The following is a 19,549-nucleotide window of genomic DNA, read 5'->3' as shown; positions in this document are numbered from 1 at the left end:
CATAAAGAAAGTGAAAAGAGCACCTGCTCAAGATATATATAGGAAATCTGTCAAGATAGAGCCACTGACTTTTTTTATTAAAGTGTAATCTCCAGGCTGTCATTCTCCTACTACAATGAGTCACAGACCTAGAATGATAGGATAAGTGGAAGGCAGTTTCTATGCCCCCCTTTCCTCATGGGAGAAGTGGCGGGAAAGGTGTTGTCAGTTTCCCCCCCCCTAGGTGCATTAAGGCTGGATCATTCTCTATCCCTTCCTTTTTTCCTCAGGGAAAAAGGATGGGAAGAGCTACATGAGGTAGTCAAGTGTAGGCTGAGGAGGTCACGTGTATTGGTAGGTGACTGTGCTCACCTGCAGGGACACGTGACCTCTGGGGAAGATTCTAGAACAGCCTGGGGGGCCTATAAAAGAGGGTTCCATTTTCAGCGGGGCTCAGAAGGCACAAGTTTTGGTGTTCCCCCATCCCTCCCTCCCTCCCTGTATGCCGCGGCTGTTATTATGTGGTGGGTCACCTTTGTGTTATAAAAAGGGGGACGGCTGTTATGATTGCTTTGTAGAGTTGGGAGTTATGAAATTCCGCTGATGTATTTATTGATACAGCCTGAGCCCTAGTGGCTAGGTTGTTAAAGTGTTTTAATGTTTGTTTTAATGATAATACATTTTTAAAACCAGTAAAAATGGCAGCGGCCAATCAATTTCCAAAAGTACTGTGTGTCTGCATTATTTATTTAATTTAAGAATTTATTTAAATGTTTTAAAGTAAAGGTGAATTGAAAAATTCCTGCCTACTATCCAATAAGTATGGCTGCTTATAGGGGCCACCTTTTATTTTTCAGGGCTTAAAGTGAACCTGTGCTCCATTTTTTTTATTGTCAAAGTAAAAGTGCTGCCTGGAACCAGACATCACAAGATGTGCTCTGTTACTTTTATCACACAGCAAAGCTGCCCCTCTCTAATTTAATTTGACTTTGTTACTGGGACCTGAATTTCCCAGGCTTCTTGGATAAGCCACTCACAATTCCAGAGTCCAATATACTTTTGTGATTGGCCATTAGTGGTAAACTCACTAGACAAAGGAAAGGCAGTTGGGAAAGCCTAGTCGTCAAATCAAGAAAGGAACATTTTAAGGGCTCATGCACACATATGTGAAAATATTTTTTTAAAGATTCAGAACGGAGATGTATTGTTTTCTATGGGTTCATACACACAGCTGTGGAAAACATGTTCATATCTTTAAAAAAATAAAATAGAAACATTTGCATCTGAGGTCTTGCATATGCACTGTAGTTTGTGCTGTATTGATATCAGTGCTTACATGCATACAGCACACATGTTCTCTATTGAATTTTAAAAGAAACCTGCGTCCTACCAATGGAGGATGTTAGACGGCAAAAGTCATTTGCATCCTAGCAGCCAACAGGAAGTATTAAATTCTTGTTTGTACACATGTAAACATTGCTCAAACATTACATCCGTACAGTGTACTTTGTACACTGATCTTGCTGCCAGCAAGATCGTGTGTACTAGTTGCTGTATTTTCATATGGCCATGTGCACCCTATCAGTGGAACATTGAAAAGGGTTGATTTTAACAGCCATGTCACACTAATGTTCCTGTCACTGGTGTGAACTCCCCAGTGGTAGGATCTACTTGGTAGACAAATGCAGGCAGCGAAGCATTCATCTGCTTGCATGTCTTGCTCCCTTTCAAGCTGAAGGTGTAACTCTTTTGCCAAGGGAGCGAAGTCTTGCTGCCTAAGCCAAGGGGGGACAGACACATCACCTTATAACTTAAGCTGGCCAAACATGCATCAGTTCTTTCAATAAGCCAGCGGATTCCCCCATCCACACATTCAAAGTGGGTGTGAAGAATCCTCCCCACTGTACTACTGTATTCTGACAGGGGGCCTCCTCCAATTGGCTGCAGTGCTGATCAAACACAAATTTTACAACAGGCCTGAATAGAAACAGCCAAAGATGGATCGAAATTTGGGTGGTCCCTGATGAACCGGCCAAATTTCGATCCATCTGTGGCCAGCTTTAGTGCGAGTCATGAGAGCAGTGACCCATCAAATGAAGCTGCAAAGTAAGTTCTAACGTGTTATTTGTTTAGATAATGGCGTTTAAAAACCCACTAAAATAACTCTGATGCTATAACTCATTATCATTTTCCTTTATAGACAACTAATGAAGCATTTATGATCAGACAGACAATTTAATCCATTCTCATTTGTATACAAAACTAATATAATTAAAATGAACTGGAGTTTGACATTATTGAACCAGATTTTAAAATGTGTGTCTGAAGCTGTTCTATTGAAGTAGTGGTAAATTACTGAGGTTGATGGGATCACAAATTGTGACAAATAGACAGTGGGGTTAATTTGCTAAAACTGGAAAGTGCAAAATCTGGTGCAGCTGGGCACAGAAACCAAGCAGCTTTCATTTTTTTTTTTTTTGTCAAAGCTTAATTGAACAAGCTGAAGTTAGAAGCTGATTGGCTGCCAGATTGCAGAAGATTGGCTGCACCAGATTTTGCACTCTCCAGTTTTAGTAAATCAATCCCAGTGTTGGTAACAATAGCTAGCCCTTTGCAGACAATGCTGTGGATGCACTTTGAGAACGTCTATAGAAATGGATGCTTTATCTGCCACTGCTCTTTAATTTGCAGACACCAGAGACCTCACACAATGACAAATAGGCACACATGTACAGCTGTGTAGCTCATTGTATGCAGGTGAAAAAAGATCTGTGTATGTAACTGATACAGGCTAACCTTCAAGCCTCTATTAACTTACAACCATCTTTCCGGAGTTTGACTTTAATTACTGCTGGTCACACTTGTTTAACCTCTGACCCTTACAACAATGGTTGGCAGAATAGTCAATAGGTATGTAGAAGTATCATTAAACTCAACCGTTGCAAGAACAGCCATGTAAAACCAGACACCTATGATATAGTCATGAACCACTCTGGCTGATACCAGAAGGCACATCACTGTTCCTAAAATAACCTATCTTTGAGTGAATGCAAGTTCAGGGAATACTTTCCTCAAATTGTAAGAGTTTTAGGCTTTTTTGGTTGATTTTTTTCTGCTCAAGCACTTTTAAAATTAGCAGAAAAACTACAGCATACTGAAAGGAATCATTACTGTAAAAGCTGTGAAAATGTATGTGGCTCTATTATACTTCTTAGACTGTTTTTTTTTTTTTAAAGCAGTTTCCAAATGTACAAATAATAATAAATATTTGCTAGAAATAAAACTGTCATTAATCCTGTTATGCATATGCAAATTTCAGATTAAAGTGTAACTGCGCTTTTAGTACAGTTATACTCATTTTTGAAACCCCTTATTCTGCCCGCCACCCAGTCTTGTACTGCCATGTTCCCAAACCACAGAATTGTTGCCACACTGCCCATGCATTTGTTGTGTAGTCTCTATTCACTGGCAGATATCAAATGCCTGGACCCGGTGGAGGCAATTCTGAAGAAGATGTTGTATAATAATGCTGAGACAGCTGCACAGCCATTATTTTGCTGGATCGCAGACAAGGGAGTGTAAGACTGGGAGGGAGGCTGGACACAGGTTAAAAAATAAAGGGCCAAGTTTTATCAGAAAGCTGATATTGCTAATTGCTCTCCATTATAATTTACCATATCACCTAATACCACAGCCTGTATGTATGTACCCTTACCTGCTGCAGTGTCATAGGCACGGTCCAGTGTCTGTCAAACCCGCCCCTACCAATGGCAAGGTTGGTGCCGGGTGGACACACAGTCATCTTTGTGTGTTTTTGGTGCGTGCCACATATGCTTGAATGACTAAGGGACTTCTACCTAGTGGAGTTGGTGAGCATAGTCTATTTACAGTCATTTATATGTATGTGACATTACTTTATATGTATATTATATAGATCTATTTGTTTTTTTCTTTAAGCTCACAAAACAATCTAGTTAATAGTGAAGGTTCCTTGAGGAAACGATATGTGAACAATATGTTGCGTTGGGCCTTTGGAATATATCTCTCTATTAACTGTGCAATTACACATTGGTTTATCTGAGCCACGTGATACATTTTTGCTGTATTTTTATGGAGAATTTTTATCTTTGTATGTGAATAAAATGTATCTTTTTATACTAATGGCTATTTGTTGATGTGCTCATCTTCATGTGACAATCCTACATCCATTAAAGTCCTAGTTTGTGGGTAGGGGTATCCCCTCTAACCCTTTTTAATGTACACAGTCTGTATTTTGTTGCTCATTCATAACATGCATAAACTAAACCTTGCAGTATTTTACAGCTTTACGCAGCACAGAACTCAGTGAATGGATGAGTGTCCTTTCGATTTTTACAGGTCCTATAACCGGACTCTCCTCCCAGCTTTTTTCTTTTTTTAAACCCCTTGCCACTAGCTTTGGGCACCCAAAGCTAGTGGAGTGCAATGGACATTGTAAAGCAAATCACTGTGCTTTATAAATGTGCAGAGCTCTTTATTTATGCATCCTAAGTGTAAATGTGCTAAAAACTCAGTTAAACTTGTAATAAATTAACCAAGCATTGAAATAAAGGAGGAGAATGACAGCCATGCAACTTACACCTTTAAAACACATCAGCTCACATATTCCTGCCCTGACAGGTTCCTTTTAAAAGCCATATAAAAAGGAGAATAGTTTGCAAAACTCACAATTAGTCAGGTTTGTTCTACCCTTTAGCATGGTGATTCAAACAACGTTAAAATCCCAACATTCTATATATCTTTAATCAGTTATGTTTAAGAAATAATAAAAGCACAGAAAATGTGAACATTTTAATGTACATTAAACTCATACAGCAAACTTAGCTATATTATAATAATTGTATAGGACATAGGCAAACTTACCTATAACTGCATTAGATATCGTAATTTTCAACCACATTCGGTCTCTTATTTCCAGACCCGAATCTGGCAGTTGCATCACCTTCACAATTGTGGCCATATCACTCTTTACTGTCAGGGGGGAATCTTCCAGTTCTGCAAATATTGGGAATACAAAATACCTTTATTTCAGAACTTACTTTCTACTGCAATTAATGAAAGGGGAAAGAAAATCTAACCAATCACATTGCAGATAATATTTTTGATGTACGCTAGAAAATTAACATTTGGCTGGTTGCTTTTGAGAAAACAACAGCCATAGCATATGAAAACCTTCATGTACATCTGTAGATGTATAAGAGTGATTTTAGCATTGCACTAACAAGGATATTGCACTTAGTGTAATGCTGTAACTAGAGATGGTGTCTGAACTCGGAGTTCTGTTGCTTATCAGTGTACAGCTCACTATGAGCTGGAGTTTTTAGAAGCCTCTAACTGCAAGTGACTAAAGATGTAAATAGAAGGATTGCAACAGAGCCCCTGCTTTTGGGAGGACCACATAGATTACCTAGCCATGTGCATATATCCCTATATCTATAGTCATCAACTTAAGTAAGAAAGTGGCTAACGCATTTCTTCTGGAAAAGGAAAAAGCAGGTATGGTTAAGCTGTGGAAGAGGGGTTGTCAGGGAGGTAATGGAGAGGTTATGATATCTTTAGTAGGAGTAAAGATTAAAGCACGGGCTACAGGAGTAAACCATAGGGGAACATATGGGGGATAAAATCTTCAACCAAGACCTAGGTGTGTCAGGCTAAACCACAATCCGTGAATAACATGCATAGGATTCTGATGTAAAAGCAGTTAGATCACAAACTGGATGTACTTATAAACATGCTGTATTTGCCTGATCACACAAACCCTAACACAGTTAAATAAATCCAATTCTAAGAGCTCCAAGCCCAAGGGTAGAATTTTAGAATTTTTTTTTAATATAAATTATTTATTTAAAATAAAAACAACGAATATCAGAGGCTGATTAGGTCATATAGGCTGACCATGTAGGTTGGAAGACAGGGTATGAGCATCAGCTGCATCAATATATATCTGCAAATCCTGTTTTTTAAAAGGAAGAACCTACCATTAGAAGCTGAGGTTCGTCAAGGTGACGTTAAGTGTCCATTCACACTACCGCGACTTGTCAGGCGACTTGTCAGCCTGACAAGTCACAGTCCGTCGCGGTCCATTGTGTGCTACAGGAACCGTTCTAATAGGAGCGACACAAGTCGCTCCGACTTAGAAAAAGGGTCCTGTACTACTTCGGGGCAACCTGGAGCGACTTGCATAGACATTCATTATATGAAGTCAGTGCAAGTCGCGCCGAAGTCGCGGTGCACGCGACTTCACAGGTCGCCCCCGAAGTCGTGCCGCGTTAGTGTGAACCGGCACTTAAAGAGGTAAATCAGAAGAGATGCCCATATAATGTGAGCTCCTATTGCCAATATAATAGGCAAATTAAGAGCTAGATTCTAGAATAGTATTACAAAGAAGGAGCTAAAAAGAGGGGAGAGAAAGAATAAAAAAGGGGAGGGACCAGAAGGACATGGAAACCTCTCTGGGAAGCCAACCACTCCATACTCTCATGTAATGTCAGTGGACAATAAGAGGCCAAACTACATAGAAATTATTTAATGGCTGAGGATGCCATGGTATTCAGGAAAAAACACAAAATCAAACCAACAGAACCAGATTTTCTGAAATATTTGCTCCTTTCCATTCGCCAAAGCTACTATTTCTTCCATATGGGCAGTTTCCTCAATCTTACGTAGCTAAAGGCTGTAGAGGGGGATACACACTTTGGCAGCATTTAGCTGGGTTAGTCCCCAAATCGACATCTGTCAAGCCTAAAAGCTAAGTCTCCCACCTATTTCCAGAAGGTGTGTAGTACTTGACAGCTCCAAAACATATGCAACATACAGCCCTCCTGTAGCTTACAGTGCCAGCACATCAGGAAGGATTGCAGAAAGAGTTTAGGTAATGTTTGGGGGACTCTACACCAGCAAGAGGTAATTTTGAACCCTGTTTACTGGACTTTGCTTGCAATAGACACAGAGTGAGTTTCAAGATACGCTCTTTTTGTGGCTTTGTAAAAGTTGTATTCAAATCTGCTTCCCATTTCAAAGGGTATGTAGGAGGGTGAATGATCAGACAGATGTGTACGTTTATGAGACCGACAGTCCATAAAGAAAAGGGGTCGACAATTAGCACAACTGCTCAAAGACTGTCAAGTCGGGTAGGAAGCTTCCAACCCTTCAGATTCTGATCAGAAATTGACTAATTTGTAGCTTCCTCTTGAATGGAGGTGGGGGATCTACCAATGCTTGAATTTCCAAAATCAATGTAACCCTTTGTGGAGTTAAGAAATGTTCTAAACAAAACATGTCTGAGGTAATCAGGGGTTGGCTGAGCAAGTCAATGCACCCATATTGAAATCATGGGCTGGCGACAATTGGTGTCAATACAGACAGCCCGAAGGTAGAATTTAACACTAGTAACATTAAAGCTAAAGTTTAGGTAGGAGATTTATTGCATATTTACATTAGTCCAGCTTGGACCAACATAAGTATGCATATGTTATAGCTGAGTGATCCCTGAGAAAGCTGCTAATCATTCTAAACTTTTTTTAATGAATACAAGATGTCTCTGATTAGTAATCATGTCATGATCTTCACCTTGCCCAATTGAAGATTGTCATATAAGGTGTTCTGTGAAAGGCAGCAGTGGCGAGCCAGAGACCACCTGTGGTTACTATGCAGAAGGACAGCTGCTTGGTAATGATTGGGCAAACATTTCCCAACAGGCTCGTTGTACAGAAGTAGATTAAGAGATCAATTTCTGCACAACCAGCCTGCCCATAGGTAAATTAAAATTCAGCCAGTCCCTGCTGAACCAGACAAATTTCAATCCATCTATGGCTGGCCTAAAAGTGTAAAAGATCAGAAGAGCTACACTACTGTCACCATGGTGGATTCTGATGCTAGTGTTATGTTAGAAAAGCCAGACATATTTCTGCACATTGATAATTTTTATGATCTTAATAGTATTAGTAAAGGAAAGATAAAAAGACCGGAAGATAGATAAGTTATAAAATATTTACTTGTTTTAAACCTTTTTTTTTTTTACATTTCTTCAGGTACTTCCTGGTGTCCAGGCCTAGTCAAATTATGTCAAACAATGCCCCCTCTTATACTGGTGGTCAGTGAAGACCCCTCTCCTTAGCAGTGAGTGAAATGCCCCTATCCACTAGAAACCCAAGAGTACCATAAAACCCTGATTGAGAAAGGTTGATTTACTGTCCATGTTGCCCAGGCAGCTTGCTCTTGTGTTTTGGTGACATGTGCTTTAACCCTGAATACCTCCAAACAGGGTTTTAAATTAGTAGGTAAAATAATAATGACATCTTTGTTGCTACTTATTTTACAAAAAGCTGTCTTGATCAATAAAGTGAGTAAATACGAGGGCTACAATCAGAACGAACAATGGCTAGGGTAGGCTAACAAAGTCACCAGACATACAATACCAGGTCATTCCTCACAATTGGCCTGTTGCTAACAGAAAATACAATACAATATCACCTCCTTCTTCAGACCGATAACCAGAGATCTGACACAATGGAAAGAGGGATTTTCTTCAGGAAGGTGAAAGAATAAAATTCAGGGATTTGTTACCTGACTCCCACTGAACGCTCATCCAATTGATTCTACTGATCATCATCAGTCTAGAGACTTGTTTGCTTCAGAGTTCTTTAATCATCCTTCCATTTGTGTAACAAATGAATATTAAATGTGGATTTATTGATGTTTAGGGCCATTCTTAACTCTGTTTCACAGGACCTGATTTTCAATGTTTTGACCAATGCATAAAAAGATATGTGGCTCAGTAATTGCAAGTGATGGGAAGCATTGCTTGCCTGGTCAAGCCACTTGAGATCTGTTATATCAATTTCTGGAAGTGATAACAGCAAGCAACTGGATAATTCCTTACACAAAACTCCCCACTGTCCCTCTTCTGAAGGGACAGTCCCTCTACTTGACCCAATATTTTGCCCCTTATTTCTCCACAGCTATCTAACACTTAGGTCTAATATATGGCTATGTGCAAATACATTTCTAATTACTATGAAAATGTTTATATAGTTCTTAGCTTTACTACCTGCTCTGCTGCTATTTACTACTACTATAGGTTGCTATGAAGTCATGATGTGTTTTTTAGGTGTTGATAAGCATGTGACTACGTGTGGGTGGGTTGGTTGTGTCATTTCAGTGACAGTGTCCCTCTTTCAATTTGATAAAATTGGCTATCATGCATCCATGTTCCCATTCTGCACTGGTAACTAAATAGCTAAAGTTTTAATTGTTTGCGATAAGCCTTTCTTTCTGGATAAGCAGGGAGCATGAGCTTTGCTTGTGTCAGAGCTATAGGTTTGACTCAGCAGGGAAAATCAGACCTCCGGGGAGAGACCACCGCTTCCCCACAGAGTTCAGGATTCCTTCACTGCTGCATGTTGGCAGAGAACAGGCTTTTTCTACTCAGGCTGTGGTTGCTTTTTACAGAAAACCAACTGTAAGGCTTGGAACCTTTTGTTGTTATGCACCTGATTTAAACTCAACAATTAATTGGGCTTTAACAACTGCTGATAATAGATATGGGCCACAAAGGGAGTGCATTGCATTGCAGGAAGTAGAACCTGCATATGTAATGAGCAAACATGGCTGCCCACTGTATAATTATAAGCAGAAACTACTGATAAAAGTAACATTTCTTTTAAAACATTACCATGTGTGGATAAGATTAAGATAAGCATCACGCTGATCTATTTTCCACGTTTTTTTTTTTTTTTTTAAACTGAGAAGACTAAACATTTCCTAGAAGTCAATTTTGCTGCATTCAGGGATTATTAGTATAAATGTTTAAGCAGTTTACTTTTAGAATACCTGAAATATGACTTCTATGTTAGCATATTTATATTTTGTAATGCCTGTGCTTGTGCATCTCTCAGATATTAGTGAACAGCAATATGTAAAATGATTTCAAAGTCTCTTACGTGATTTCTTGCAAAATTGCAATGCTATTAGATGATGCTACACTACGTTTAGCTTCTACAGAGAGCAAGTTGTATGCATCCCTTTCAGCTAATGCTGTGCCCACTGAAGATCGAGTTTGGAGCTCAGACAGACTCCCACACACAGACAGACTATTAAGCAGACATCAGAGTTTAACCATAGAGGATACAAGTTTTTGGAACAGTGGCACTTCATAATACAAACAGAATGGAAAGATGTGGACACAAACCCCAAAGCACAAATATTCCACAATATTAGTGAGATTACATCAGCTAAGCAAACAGCTTGACAGTTAACTGACCTATGTAGGAGAACCTGGTTCATATCCTGGCAGCTAAAAATTACATTCGGTATCTCTGGAGAGTTTCTAAGGTGGAAATACAAAGGTTGCATAGAGTGTTACTATTTGTGTGTCCCTGGATGGCACTAGGGCCTCCAAGTTGTTTATGTGTGGAAGTGGTGGTATACAGTGTTTTGACACCAGGCTGACCACTCTGCTAAATCAAGGCCACTTGGAAATTATACTGGAGAGAAATATATAAGGACTGGAGAGCCACGCCAGAGTTAGAAAATCGAAAATATGTTTAATCCAATCAAAGTTCAAGCTGAGTCCATATAGATAGTCAACCCATTTTGGGGTGTGTCCCTTTCGTCAGAGTTAGAAAAATAGCTGAAAAATGGAGAGCACATATGTCAAACACATGGCCCGCGGGCCTTGTCATGTGGCCCTCGCACCCAGTTTGGCAGCTGGAACATGGCGGAACTCCATTCTGCCACCTCTGGCTCTCACCCTCCGCCTCCCTCTGTCAATTGTAAACACAGAAGCGTTTACAAATGACAGATTTACCCTAAGTGGCTCCCAGATGTAACCGATCCCTGCACACACACTCACGGCGGGAACAGATCTCCAGAGAGAGCCGCCTACACAGGGAGGTACTAGAGTTGAGCCAGGTAGAAGAGAGTAGAGATGCAAGGAACAAACAAAATGGCCACTGCTCTACCTATAACTGGCCTTTGCAGCAAGGAGCACATGGAAGGGCAATGCATGCAAAACAAAACTAAAGAAATTCCCGGCTCAACTTACCGACCTGCTAACAAACAGAATTGTCCTATCTAACAGTATGCATAAAAAACAGAGATTTAGTTTGCACACATTTACAAATACATGTGTAAGCTACAGAGCCCTGTTAAGGCACCCCAGTATTTGTAGTCCTAACTCTAAATTTTGAGAGCCTCCACAGTGCAAGCACATGGATTATAATGGATAGGCAGTGGTCAGGTGAGCCTGGAGGGAGCTCACCTCTCCTTAAAGGGAGAGTTAGGACTACAGATACCGGTGTGCCTTGACAGGGCTCTGTAGCTTACACATGTATTTGCAAATGTGTGAAAACGAAATCCCTGTTTTTATCATATTGTTAGACAGGACAATTTGGTTGGTTAGCAGGCTGGTCAGTAAGTTGAGCCGGGAATCTCTTTGGGGTTTGTTTTGCACGTGTTGCCCTTCCATGTGCTCCTTGCTGCAAAGGCCAGTTATAGTTGAGGGAAGTGGCCATTTGTTTGTACTGTTGGAATATTGGTGAGGGGATGCACTGGACACCTTTTCTGCCATGGTGCTATATCCTGGGTGTCCAGTGCAAATCTGTGCCTTTAAGAAGGGATGGGCTCACTCCAGGTTCCCCTGCCCGCTGCCTATTCATTATAATGCATGTGCTTGCACTGTGGGGGCTCTTAAAATTCTGAGTTAGGACCACAGATACTGGGGTCCCTTGACAGGGCTCTGTAGCTTACGTGTTTATTTGCAAAAGTGTGCAAACTAAACCTCTGTTTTAAACGCATACTGTTAGACAGGACAATTTTGTTGCTTAGCAGACTGGTTGGTAAGATAAGCCCAGAATTTCTTTGGTTTAATTTAGAAATGCAAGGACCCCTGAATTCTGCACTCTGTACTTGGCGAACTCCTGAACTCTGCACTCTGTACGAAATGCATCTCTAAACCCTGAACCCTGTAGGTAGCCCACCCCTAAACCCTGCACTCTGTATATAGTTCATCCTTATACCCTACAGTCTGTATGTAGCGCACCCCTAAACCCTGCACTCTGTATATAGAGCACCACTAAACTCTGCATTCTGCGCATAAGAAACCCCTGGAACTGCACTCTGTGCATAGTGCACCCCTGAACTCTGCACTCTGTACTTAACGCACTCCTGAGCTCTGTACATAGTGCACCCCAGATAGGATTGACCCTTAGAGGGAAACCATACTGCTGATGTGGCCCTCAATGAAGTTGAGTTTGACACCCCTGGTGTAGAGAATAGACTCAGAGAATTAATCAGCAGCTGGTGATTGCAGTTGCTTGACATTTTGACAGGGATAAAACTTATTTTGGATTTCAATATTTTGGTGCGGTGCTCTAGTTCCTGTAGGCTAGGTGTATATGTGACCTCTACATTCACCATGAGGATTAATCTGTGGACTGTGCTCCTCCCTGTTGCAGAGGCTTTTCGAGACACCTGCTGCCATGATGTGCAAAAGATCCATTGTGCATGTACAATGACCCCAATGCAGCCACTAGATGGTGCCATCATGCCATGATGATGCATTTACAGCAATGGTCTGTAGAGATACAATTATAATGCTTTATGTGTTTATAATTCTATAACATTATATAATAATAATAATAATAATAAAGTAGATTGTGACATGAAAGCTTACAGCCAAATAAATATGAGATAGGAGTGGTTTCTTTATAAATTAACTCTTGAAGGAAAACTGTACTATGAAAAAAAACAAAACAAGGAGACAGCCACTGCTGTCTTTCTTCCCTGAAAAACCTAGCTGCCTTTGGCTTCAATATGTTCAGACACTGACCTAAAACCAGCATGCAGATTAGAAAGTCAAAGATCCAGATCAAAGTTAGTGACTCAGAAAAGTGCCGACACAATTGGACCAGCCAAGAAATATTAGTATTTTCACAAAGGCAGATTCTTTACATTCTTAGCACAGATTTCCTTAAATCTATCTTAGGCAAACCACACCAATTTATTCGGCCAACAGTTTGCAAAGCATGCTGGGATCTGACATGGCATGATGGGTAGAAAGCCGTATTCTGCTTTTCTATACACTATGCAGTTCCATTTATGTCTACTCTACTGCATGCATTAGTATCTATTACATGGCTAGATCTAGTTGGAAGCAGCAAGCAGGAGGCATTATGACAGGTGAGTCTGCTTGGCCGGTTAGCAAGATTTTAGTATTGGGTTACACTGCTGCCCCGATGCAGGATCAATCCTGCGCACAGTGTGGGGGGCTGCAGTGTGACTTACTTTCCGACTCAGGTATAGAGCTTGTTAATGAGGAGCTGGTGCATGTGATGATACTCATGGAGGGGCTCATACCGTAACGGGGGTATGTTCCCGTCAGGGCTGAGGTATGAGTGATCCAGGCAGCCGGGTCTATCGGCCTCACAGGTTCCGCTACAAACAGAACAAAGGAGACAAAAGAAGATGGAGTTATCAGGAGGGAGACAGGTACAACAAGACACAGCAACCCACTAAACGATAAATGTTCTACAAATGTACTACAACTTTTATCAATAGTTTTCCTTATGCTTGTCTTCTCTTATCCTCTAACAGATTTGCTTACTTGTGCATTTGTCATTCTGAACCCGGAAGTTGGCTGGTATTGCTTGGCCATTGAGCTGCGGGCGGGAGATTCCACAAACACAAAGGGGTGGGGATGCTTAAGATATTGTTTACCTAATATGGGTATATGGCCATATTAGGCCACTGATGTCAGGGGAATCCCCACCACTTTGTATACATGTAGCTGCAGGGCAGGAAATCTCCCACCCGCAGCTCATTGACTCAGCAGTGACACCTAACTTCTGGGTTTGCACCGAACCTAAGCTCATCCCTATTCATGAGCACACTTGCCTCTCAATATTCCTTTCCTGGCCAAGAGCTCTCGCTGCCAGAGTAAATAAAGTGATTGTAAAGGCTGAAGGTTTTTTTACCATCATGCATTCTATGTATGTAGGTAAAAAACCTTCTGGGTGCTGCTCCCCCCACAGCCCCCCCCCCTAATACTCACCTGAGCCTCTGAGGAAACCTTGGCTGTCCTGGGTCTCTCTTTCCTCACTGGCAGAGACAGAAGTGGGAGCCATTGGCTCCCACTGCTGTCAATCACAGCCAGTGAGCCGATGAGGAGAGAGAGGGGGTGGAGCCAATCCACAGCCGTATGTGTCTTATGGTTACATAGAGCAGGGCTCGGGAGCTAGGAAGCACCAATGCCCACATAGCAAACGACTTGCTATTGGGGGGCTTTGGTCAGAAGGGAGAGGGGAGGGGGGAGGAGCCAGGAGCACCGGCACGGACGAAGAGGACCAGGGCTGTTCTATGCAAAACCACTGCACAGAGCAGGTAAGACATGTTTGTTATTTAAAAATCCCAAACCTTTATCATCACTGGAAGGAATACTGTATGAGAAGTCAGGGGCTGATTTAGCCCACTACACTTCGCATATAACTAAAACATAAATAGTTCAAATGAGTAGAAATGTTACTAATGTATATTCTAAAGGGGAACTGCATTCTCCCACCCCTGTGCTTTTTTTTCTCCCTATTCCCCTTACCTGTTATATTGGGTTCTCTTCAAAGACATACTCACCTGCCCAGCGTTGTCCTGCAGCAATCCAGTGTTCAGGTGTCGCATCCTGTGCCCCATACCGCCGTCTTTGTCCTCTTTAGCCAGCTGCCTCTTCCAAGTTTAGACAGCCTAGCCCCTGACTGGGTGATGGACCTTACCCCCCAAACCACTCTTTTATTTGGCTCCCACAGCCACCTGGGATATGTGACGGGGTCTTCCAGGGGGCTGCAGGATGAGGACACGCCATTCTCATGTTGGCCTGAATGGCAGCAGGAGGTGGAGTTGCCATTAAAAAACAAACTAAAAACCCCCATTGAAATAGTGATGAGGGGCAGAAGTTATTGAGGAGTAAAGTTCTGCTTTAGACCCCATCCTCCCAAATAATATTTAAAGTGAACAAAATATAACAAACATCAGTTTGACCCCAATAACCATTAAAAAAAAAATCACACAATGTACTTAAAATTAAACATTTCAAACAAAATTCCTCTAGTGTAAGGCCAGCTTAGGCAAACTAAGCCGTGCAAAGAGCAATGATTATATACAAAGAGTGATAGTCAATAGCACCCAGAATTTACCTTAATCAGTTTAGAGCTGTCCAACAATGATCAATCATGTTGCCATTGGTTTCATGTCTTATAAAAACTTGTTCCTACCTGTTGCATAGAAATCACTAGCACAGCTGTACTGGTGAGGGTGGACACATCACTCACCTCTGGGGATAGTGAAGTAGCTCCTAGGGGTGGGATCCCAGCATTTTGCTACAGTCAGGCTGATTGGGCTGTAAATAAGAAATACAGGAAAAAATAAATATCTATCAATATCTGCAAATTATTTCTGTGAGATAACCATCAACTATAGGTGAAAAGAGTTCTAAGTAAAGGACAATGCAGCGCTGGTAATCATAATCAGACCAACTGGAAAGATCAGAGCACAGGCTTGTCCTGACACAGGGACTGGTGTGTAGTAACTTAAAGTAGTATAAATTCTTGTGTGCATCATGCATACATATACCAGAAAGTTATTTTAAAACCACATTTATTTTTAAATCCCTAAAAACTGCTTGATCCATACCCCCCTGCTACCATTCAGTTTCTGGAGAAGGAGCCTGGGGGGAGAAACTGGAGCATTGCTGAGCTCATCCCTAGTTTCTCCCCCAGAGACTGACAGCTGCAGAATGTTCTGAAGGAGGAGCTGGGGAATAAGCTGCCTGTGCAGGGGGCTGGGAAGAAAATGGGCAAGGCAGGAGCAAGCTAATAAATCTTAATTTTTTTGCCCCTCTGAAAAGTGATACGTGGTGAATTACTTTTCAGAGGTATTTGAGCGTTAGTTCAGAGGAGATGTCACCTTCTGAACACCTGTTTAATTAGTGAAAGCCTGCAGCACCATGTGGCACACTGTGCTGCCACATATATGTGTACAGCTAGCAGCACTGTTTTGTGCAGGGAGAGCATATACTCGCACCCCAAGCACAGTGACCATACTGCCACCAACACCTCCCGGTCACGATTTACAATTGACAGGCTCCCGATTACATGGCCACTGTGACAGCCAATCACAGCGATCATATGACCAGGAGCCAGCCGACTACCACCTTCACCATTAACGTCCTCTTAAGAAAAAGGGGTTAAAAGCGTAAGGCAGCCCATACATTCATCATTTTTTGTTTGTTCAACGAGCGAGTTGAATGAAAAAAAAAAAAAAAAAAGATCCAATTCCCCATCCGCACAGTCAATGTGGATGGGAGAATTGTCCTGCTGTGCTATTGTGCTCTGATGGTGAGGAGCCTTCCCCACAATTAAAATACAATAATGAGTGCTGCCAGCTATAGTCAGCGGCACTGATCAATCTGGTACAACCAAATCACGTAGGTCGACATCTGCACAAACAGCATGCCAATACATGGATCGAAATTTGGCTGGTCCCTGCTTGCCAAATTTTGATCCATCTATGACTGTCTCAACACCAGTGGGAAAGAGTTAAAATTTCTGTTCAGTATTTCTGTCTCTCAGCCCACGGGGGGCATTTTTCCTCACTTCCTGTCCCTAAGACATCCTTACAAGAAATGTGGGGTGCAGCTGCCATTGGGACACAAAGACAAGCACAGCAATAAAACCATGGTGGAAGTTCTAAGCTTCCCCCATGATACTAAAAATGTGTGTCTTGTCTTTGTCCTTACTGGAGAGCTATCCCATCCCTTCCTGTGCTCACAGGTTATGAGCTGAAATCTCCCCACTAAAGACACAATTAGCCAAGAAATTGGACAGAGGCTGTAAAGCTGGTCACACACCTTACAATCTGCGCCTACAGTTTCTGAACAATGAAGCCACGTCCAACTAACCCAGCCCCCAGCCCCAACAAAGCCCACCTCCAACCAAAACTTTTCATTTTGTTTTATGTTGGTTTCTCTCCTTTTTTTTTTTTGTTATGGATTTCATTCATGAAATAGAATTTTATAAATATGATACGCTTGATAAACTCTACAAAGCCTTGCCCTCTGACATTTTTAGCCCTAATCCCTCACTCTCTAGGTCAAATAGATGTGTGTTATGTGGTAAATTAAAAAGTTAGAAAGACTGCTCCATGACACCAACACCAAATGGTGGGACAATTTTTTTCTATCCAAATATCTCACAGACAAAATATCCCCTCGGGATTGAGAATTTTGAAAACCTGCTCCTTTTTGGATCCTGCCCACTCCAAAGAGTGGGCGGGTATTGCAGAATTTTGCACTTCTAAATGGATGAGTGTACTTCTAGATCAACGCAAGGCCAGATATACAGAACTTGTACATAAAGTTCAAATTCTATCCCAAGACATTATATCATACAACTGTCTTCTCCCCATTACCTGGATGGACACATTTAAAGAAAATACCAAAAATAAAGAAGATTTACTCATTAAGAATATACTTGGTAAATATAGACGTGACATCGAGGATTATCAACAGAGTAAGTTTTTTTCCTGGAAAGGCACAAAACATATTCCGCCGCTCATGTTAGTGCAGTCCCTGGGGCCTCAGTCTCATCATCGGAAAGGTCCAAATCCGATTCATTCCCACCTCCCTATTCCTCACCATCGCCAAAGGACCATACCTAGGAGCTTTAATCGTGTAGTTTTTTCAGAATTCAAAAAATTATGCCTATCATCCACTCAATCTCAACAACATATACACCATAATCTTAGTCCAGGAGAAAGGTCCGCCCTAAAAAATTTCACCAATAACCCGTCTCTGGTCATCAAACCAGCAAACAAAAGTGGAGGTATCGTCATTCAGGACCGATGCGACTATCTTCCCAAAGCCAATAGACTACCTATCAAAAACTCACTAAGGATCCTCTCCCTACGTTCAAATTAGAAGCTGAGACTCGCATCCATTCGGCTATCACCAATAACATCATTAACAAAAAAGAAGTAGCCTTCCTTTTTAAAAAATACTTCAATACTCCATATTTTATCACTTACCTAAAGTTCACAAAAAACTCCATAACCCTCCTGGCCGACCCATCATTGCATCCATGGATAGTATTACAAGTGGTTTTTCCCAATACATCTATTCTTTTCTACAACCACTTGCTCAAGGTCTTCACTCATACATCAGGGATGCCATAAACCTCCTTGAACGTCTTGAGCCATACTCATGGGAAGAAAATTACATCTGGCTATCACTAGACGTGAATTCATTATACACGTCAATAACCCACAATGTAGGCATGGCTGCCATTCAACATTTTCTTTTACAGGATTCCCTACTCCATCCCCTACAAGCTTCCTTCATTTTGGATTCCACCTTATTTTGTCTAACCCATAATTATTTTCAGTTTGATGGAAACTTCTACCTCCAGACTAATGGTACGGCGATGGGCGCTAGTTTTTCCCCATCATACGCAAACCTCACTAAGGGGTATTAGGAATACCGGTTTATCTGGAACAACAATCCATTTGCTAAACATCTGGTATTTTTTGTGAGATACATAGATGATATTCTGATCACCTGATCAGAGATGGCCAGGCCACCGAAATAGAAGCATTCATTACATACTGCAATAACAATCAGTTAGGCCTCTCCTTTACCTTCAAGTTCAACTTAGACACTCTTCCCTTCTTAGACCTTGAATTAGTTCATGACAATAAACAGATATTTGCCCAAAACTACACCAAGCCTACGGCTGGGAACTCTTACCTCCATTACAAGAGTTGACACCCCCCCATATGGGTCAACAGTATACCCAAGGGCCAACTTTGCCGCCTCAGGCAAAATTGTACCAGAGATCAGGACTACATCACTCAGAGTTCACATCTCAAACAAAAGTTTCTCAATAAAGGTTACCCCCCAAATATAGTGGATCAGGCTAGCAATAAATGGATTTTGTAAAATCTTACCGTAAAATCCTTTTCTCTTAGCTCATCGACAGACGTAGTCCTCGGTGATACACCACCTTCGGGTTATGTTACCTCCGCAGGAGCAGGACTAGACAGGAAATTAAAAAGCTCTGGCCACACCCTAGGGGCAGTCCCAGAGGGTATATCCTCTCTCTCTCTGCCTCAGCAAATCAGTTATGTGAAAAAGCAGTGCTTAGAGAATTTAACCCAACCCAACTCCAAAACAGAGGGGCGGGGACTACGTCTGTCGATGAGCTAAGAGAAAAGGATTTTACGGTAAGATTTTACAAAAATCCATTTTTCTCTAGCGCTCATCGACAGACGTAGTCCTCGGTGATACACCACCTTCGGGACGTCCCAGAGCAGTATCACAACTGAGGGGTGGGAAAATGGAAATCAAATCCCAATCTAGAAGGCCCAACCGGTGCCAACTAGAAGTTTACAATGCTCATCCTTAATGATGAGACTCAACAAAAAAATTTTCAAACAGAAAAAAAAAAAACCCTCGAGGTAGACCACCGGTCTCCTCAAATTGCGGCCTGCA

The 19,549-nt window shown here is 41.5% G+C and overlaps 1 protein-coding gene across 6 annotated transcripts in view; it reads right to left on the bottom strand.

The window, feature by feature from the left end:
- Window positions 1–19,549, bottom strand: part of DVL1 (dishevelled segment polarity protein 1) — a 257,298-nt gene that overhangs the window by 22,096 nt on the left and 215,653 nt on the right. For 4 of the 6 annotated variants that reach the window (XM_082273771.1, XM_082273775.1, XM_082273776.1 and 1 more), the window contains 3 exons: window positions 15,336–15,403; window positions 13,303–13,452; window positions 4,882–5,013 (listed from right to left, as the gene is read on the bottom strand). In XM_082273771.1, coding sequence (XP_082129897.1) covers window positions 4,882–5,013; window positions 13,303–13,452; window positions 15,336–15,403 — 350 coding nt within the window. The remainder of the gene's footprint in view (window positions 1–4,881; window positions 5,014–13,302; window positions 13,453–15,335; window positions 15,404–19,549) is intronic. The other 2 variants (XM_082273772.1, XM_082273773.1) reach the window with 2 other exon arrangements.

The sequence above is a fragment of the Pelophylax lessonae genome (genome assembly GCF_965119305.1).
Source record: "Pelophylax lessonae genome assembly, chromosome: 12".
NCBI lineage: Eukaryota > Metazoa > Chordata > Amphibia > Anura > Ranidae > Pelophylax > Pelophylax lessonae.
Note: the sequence above shows the minus strand (reverse complement) of the source record. Positions and strands in the feature narration are given on the sequence as shown.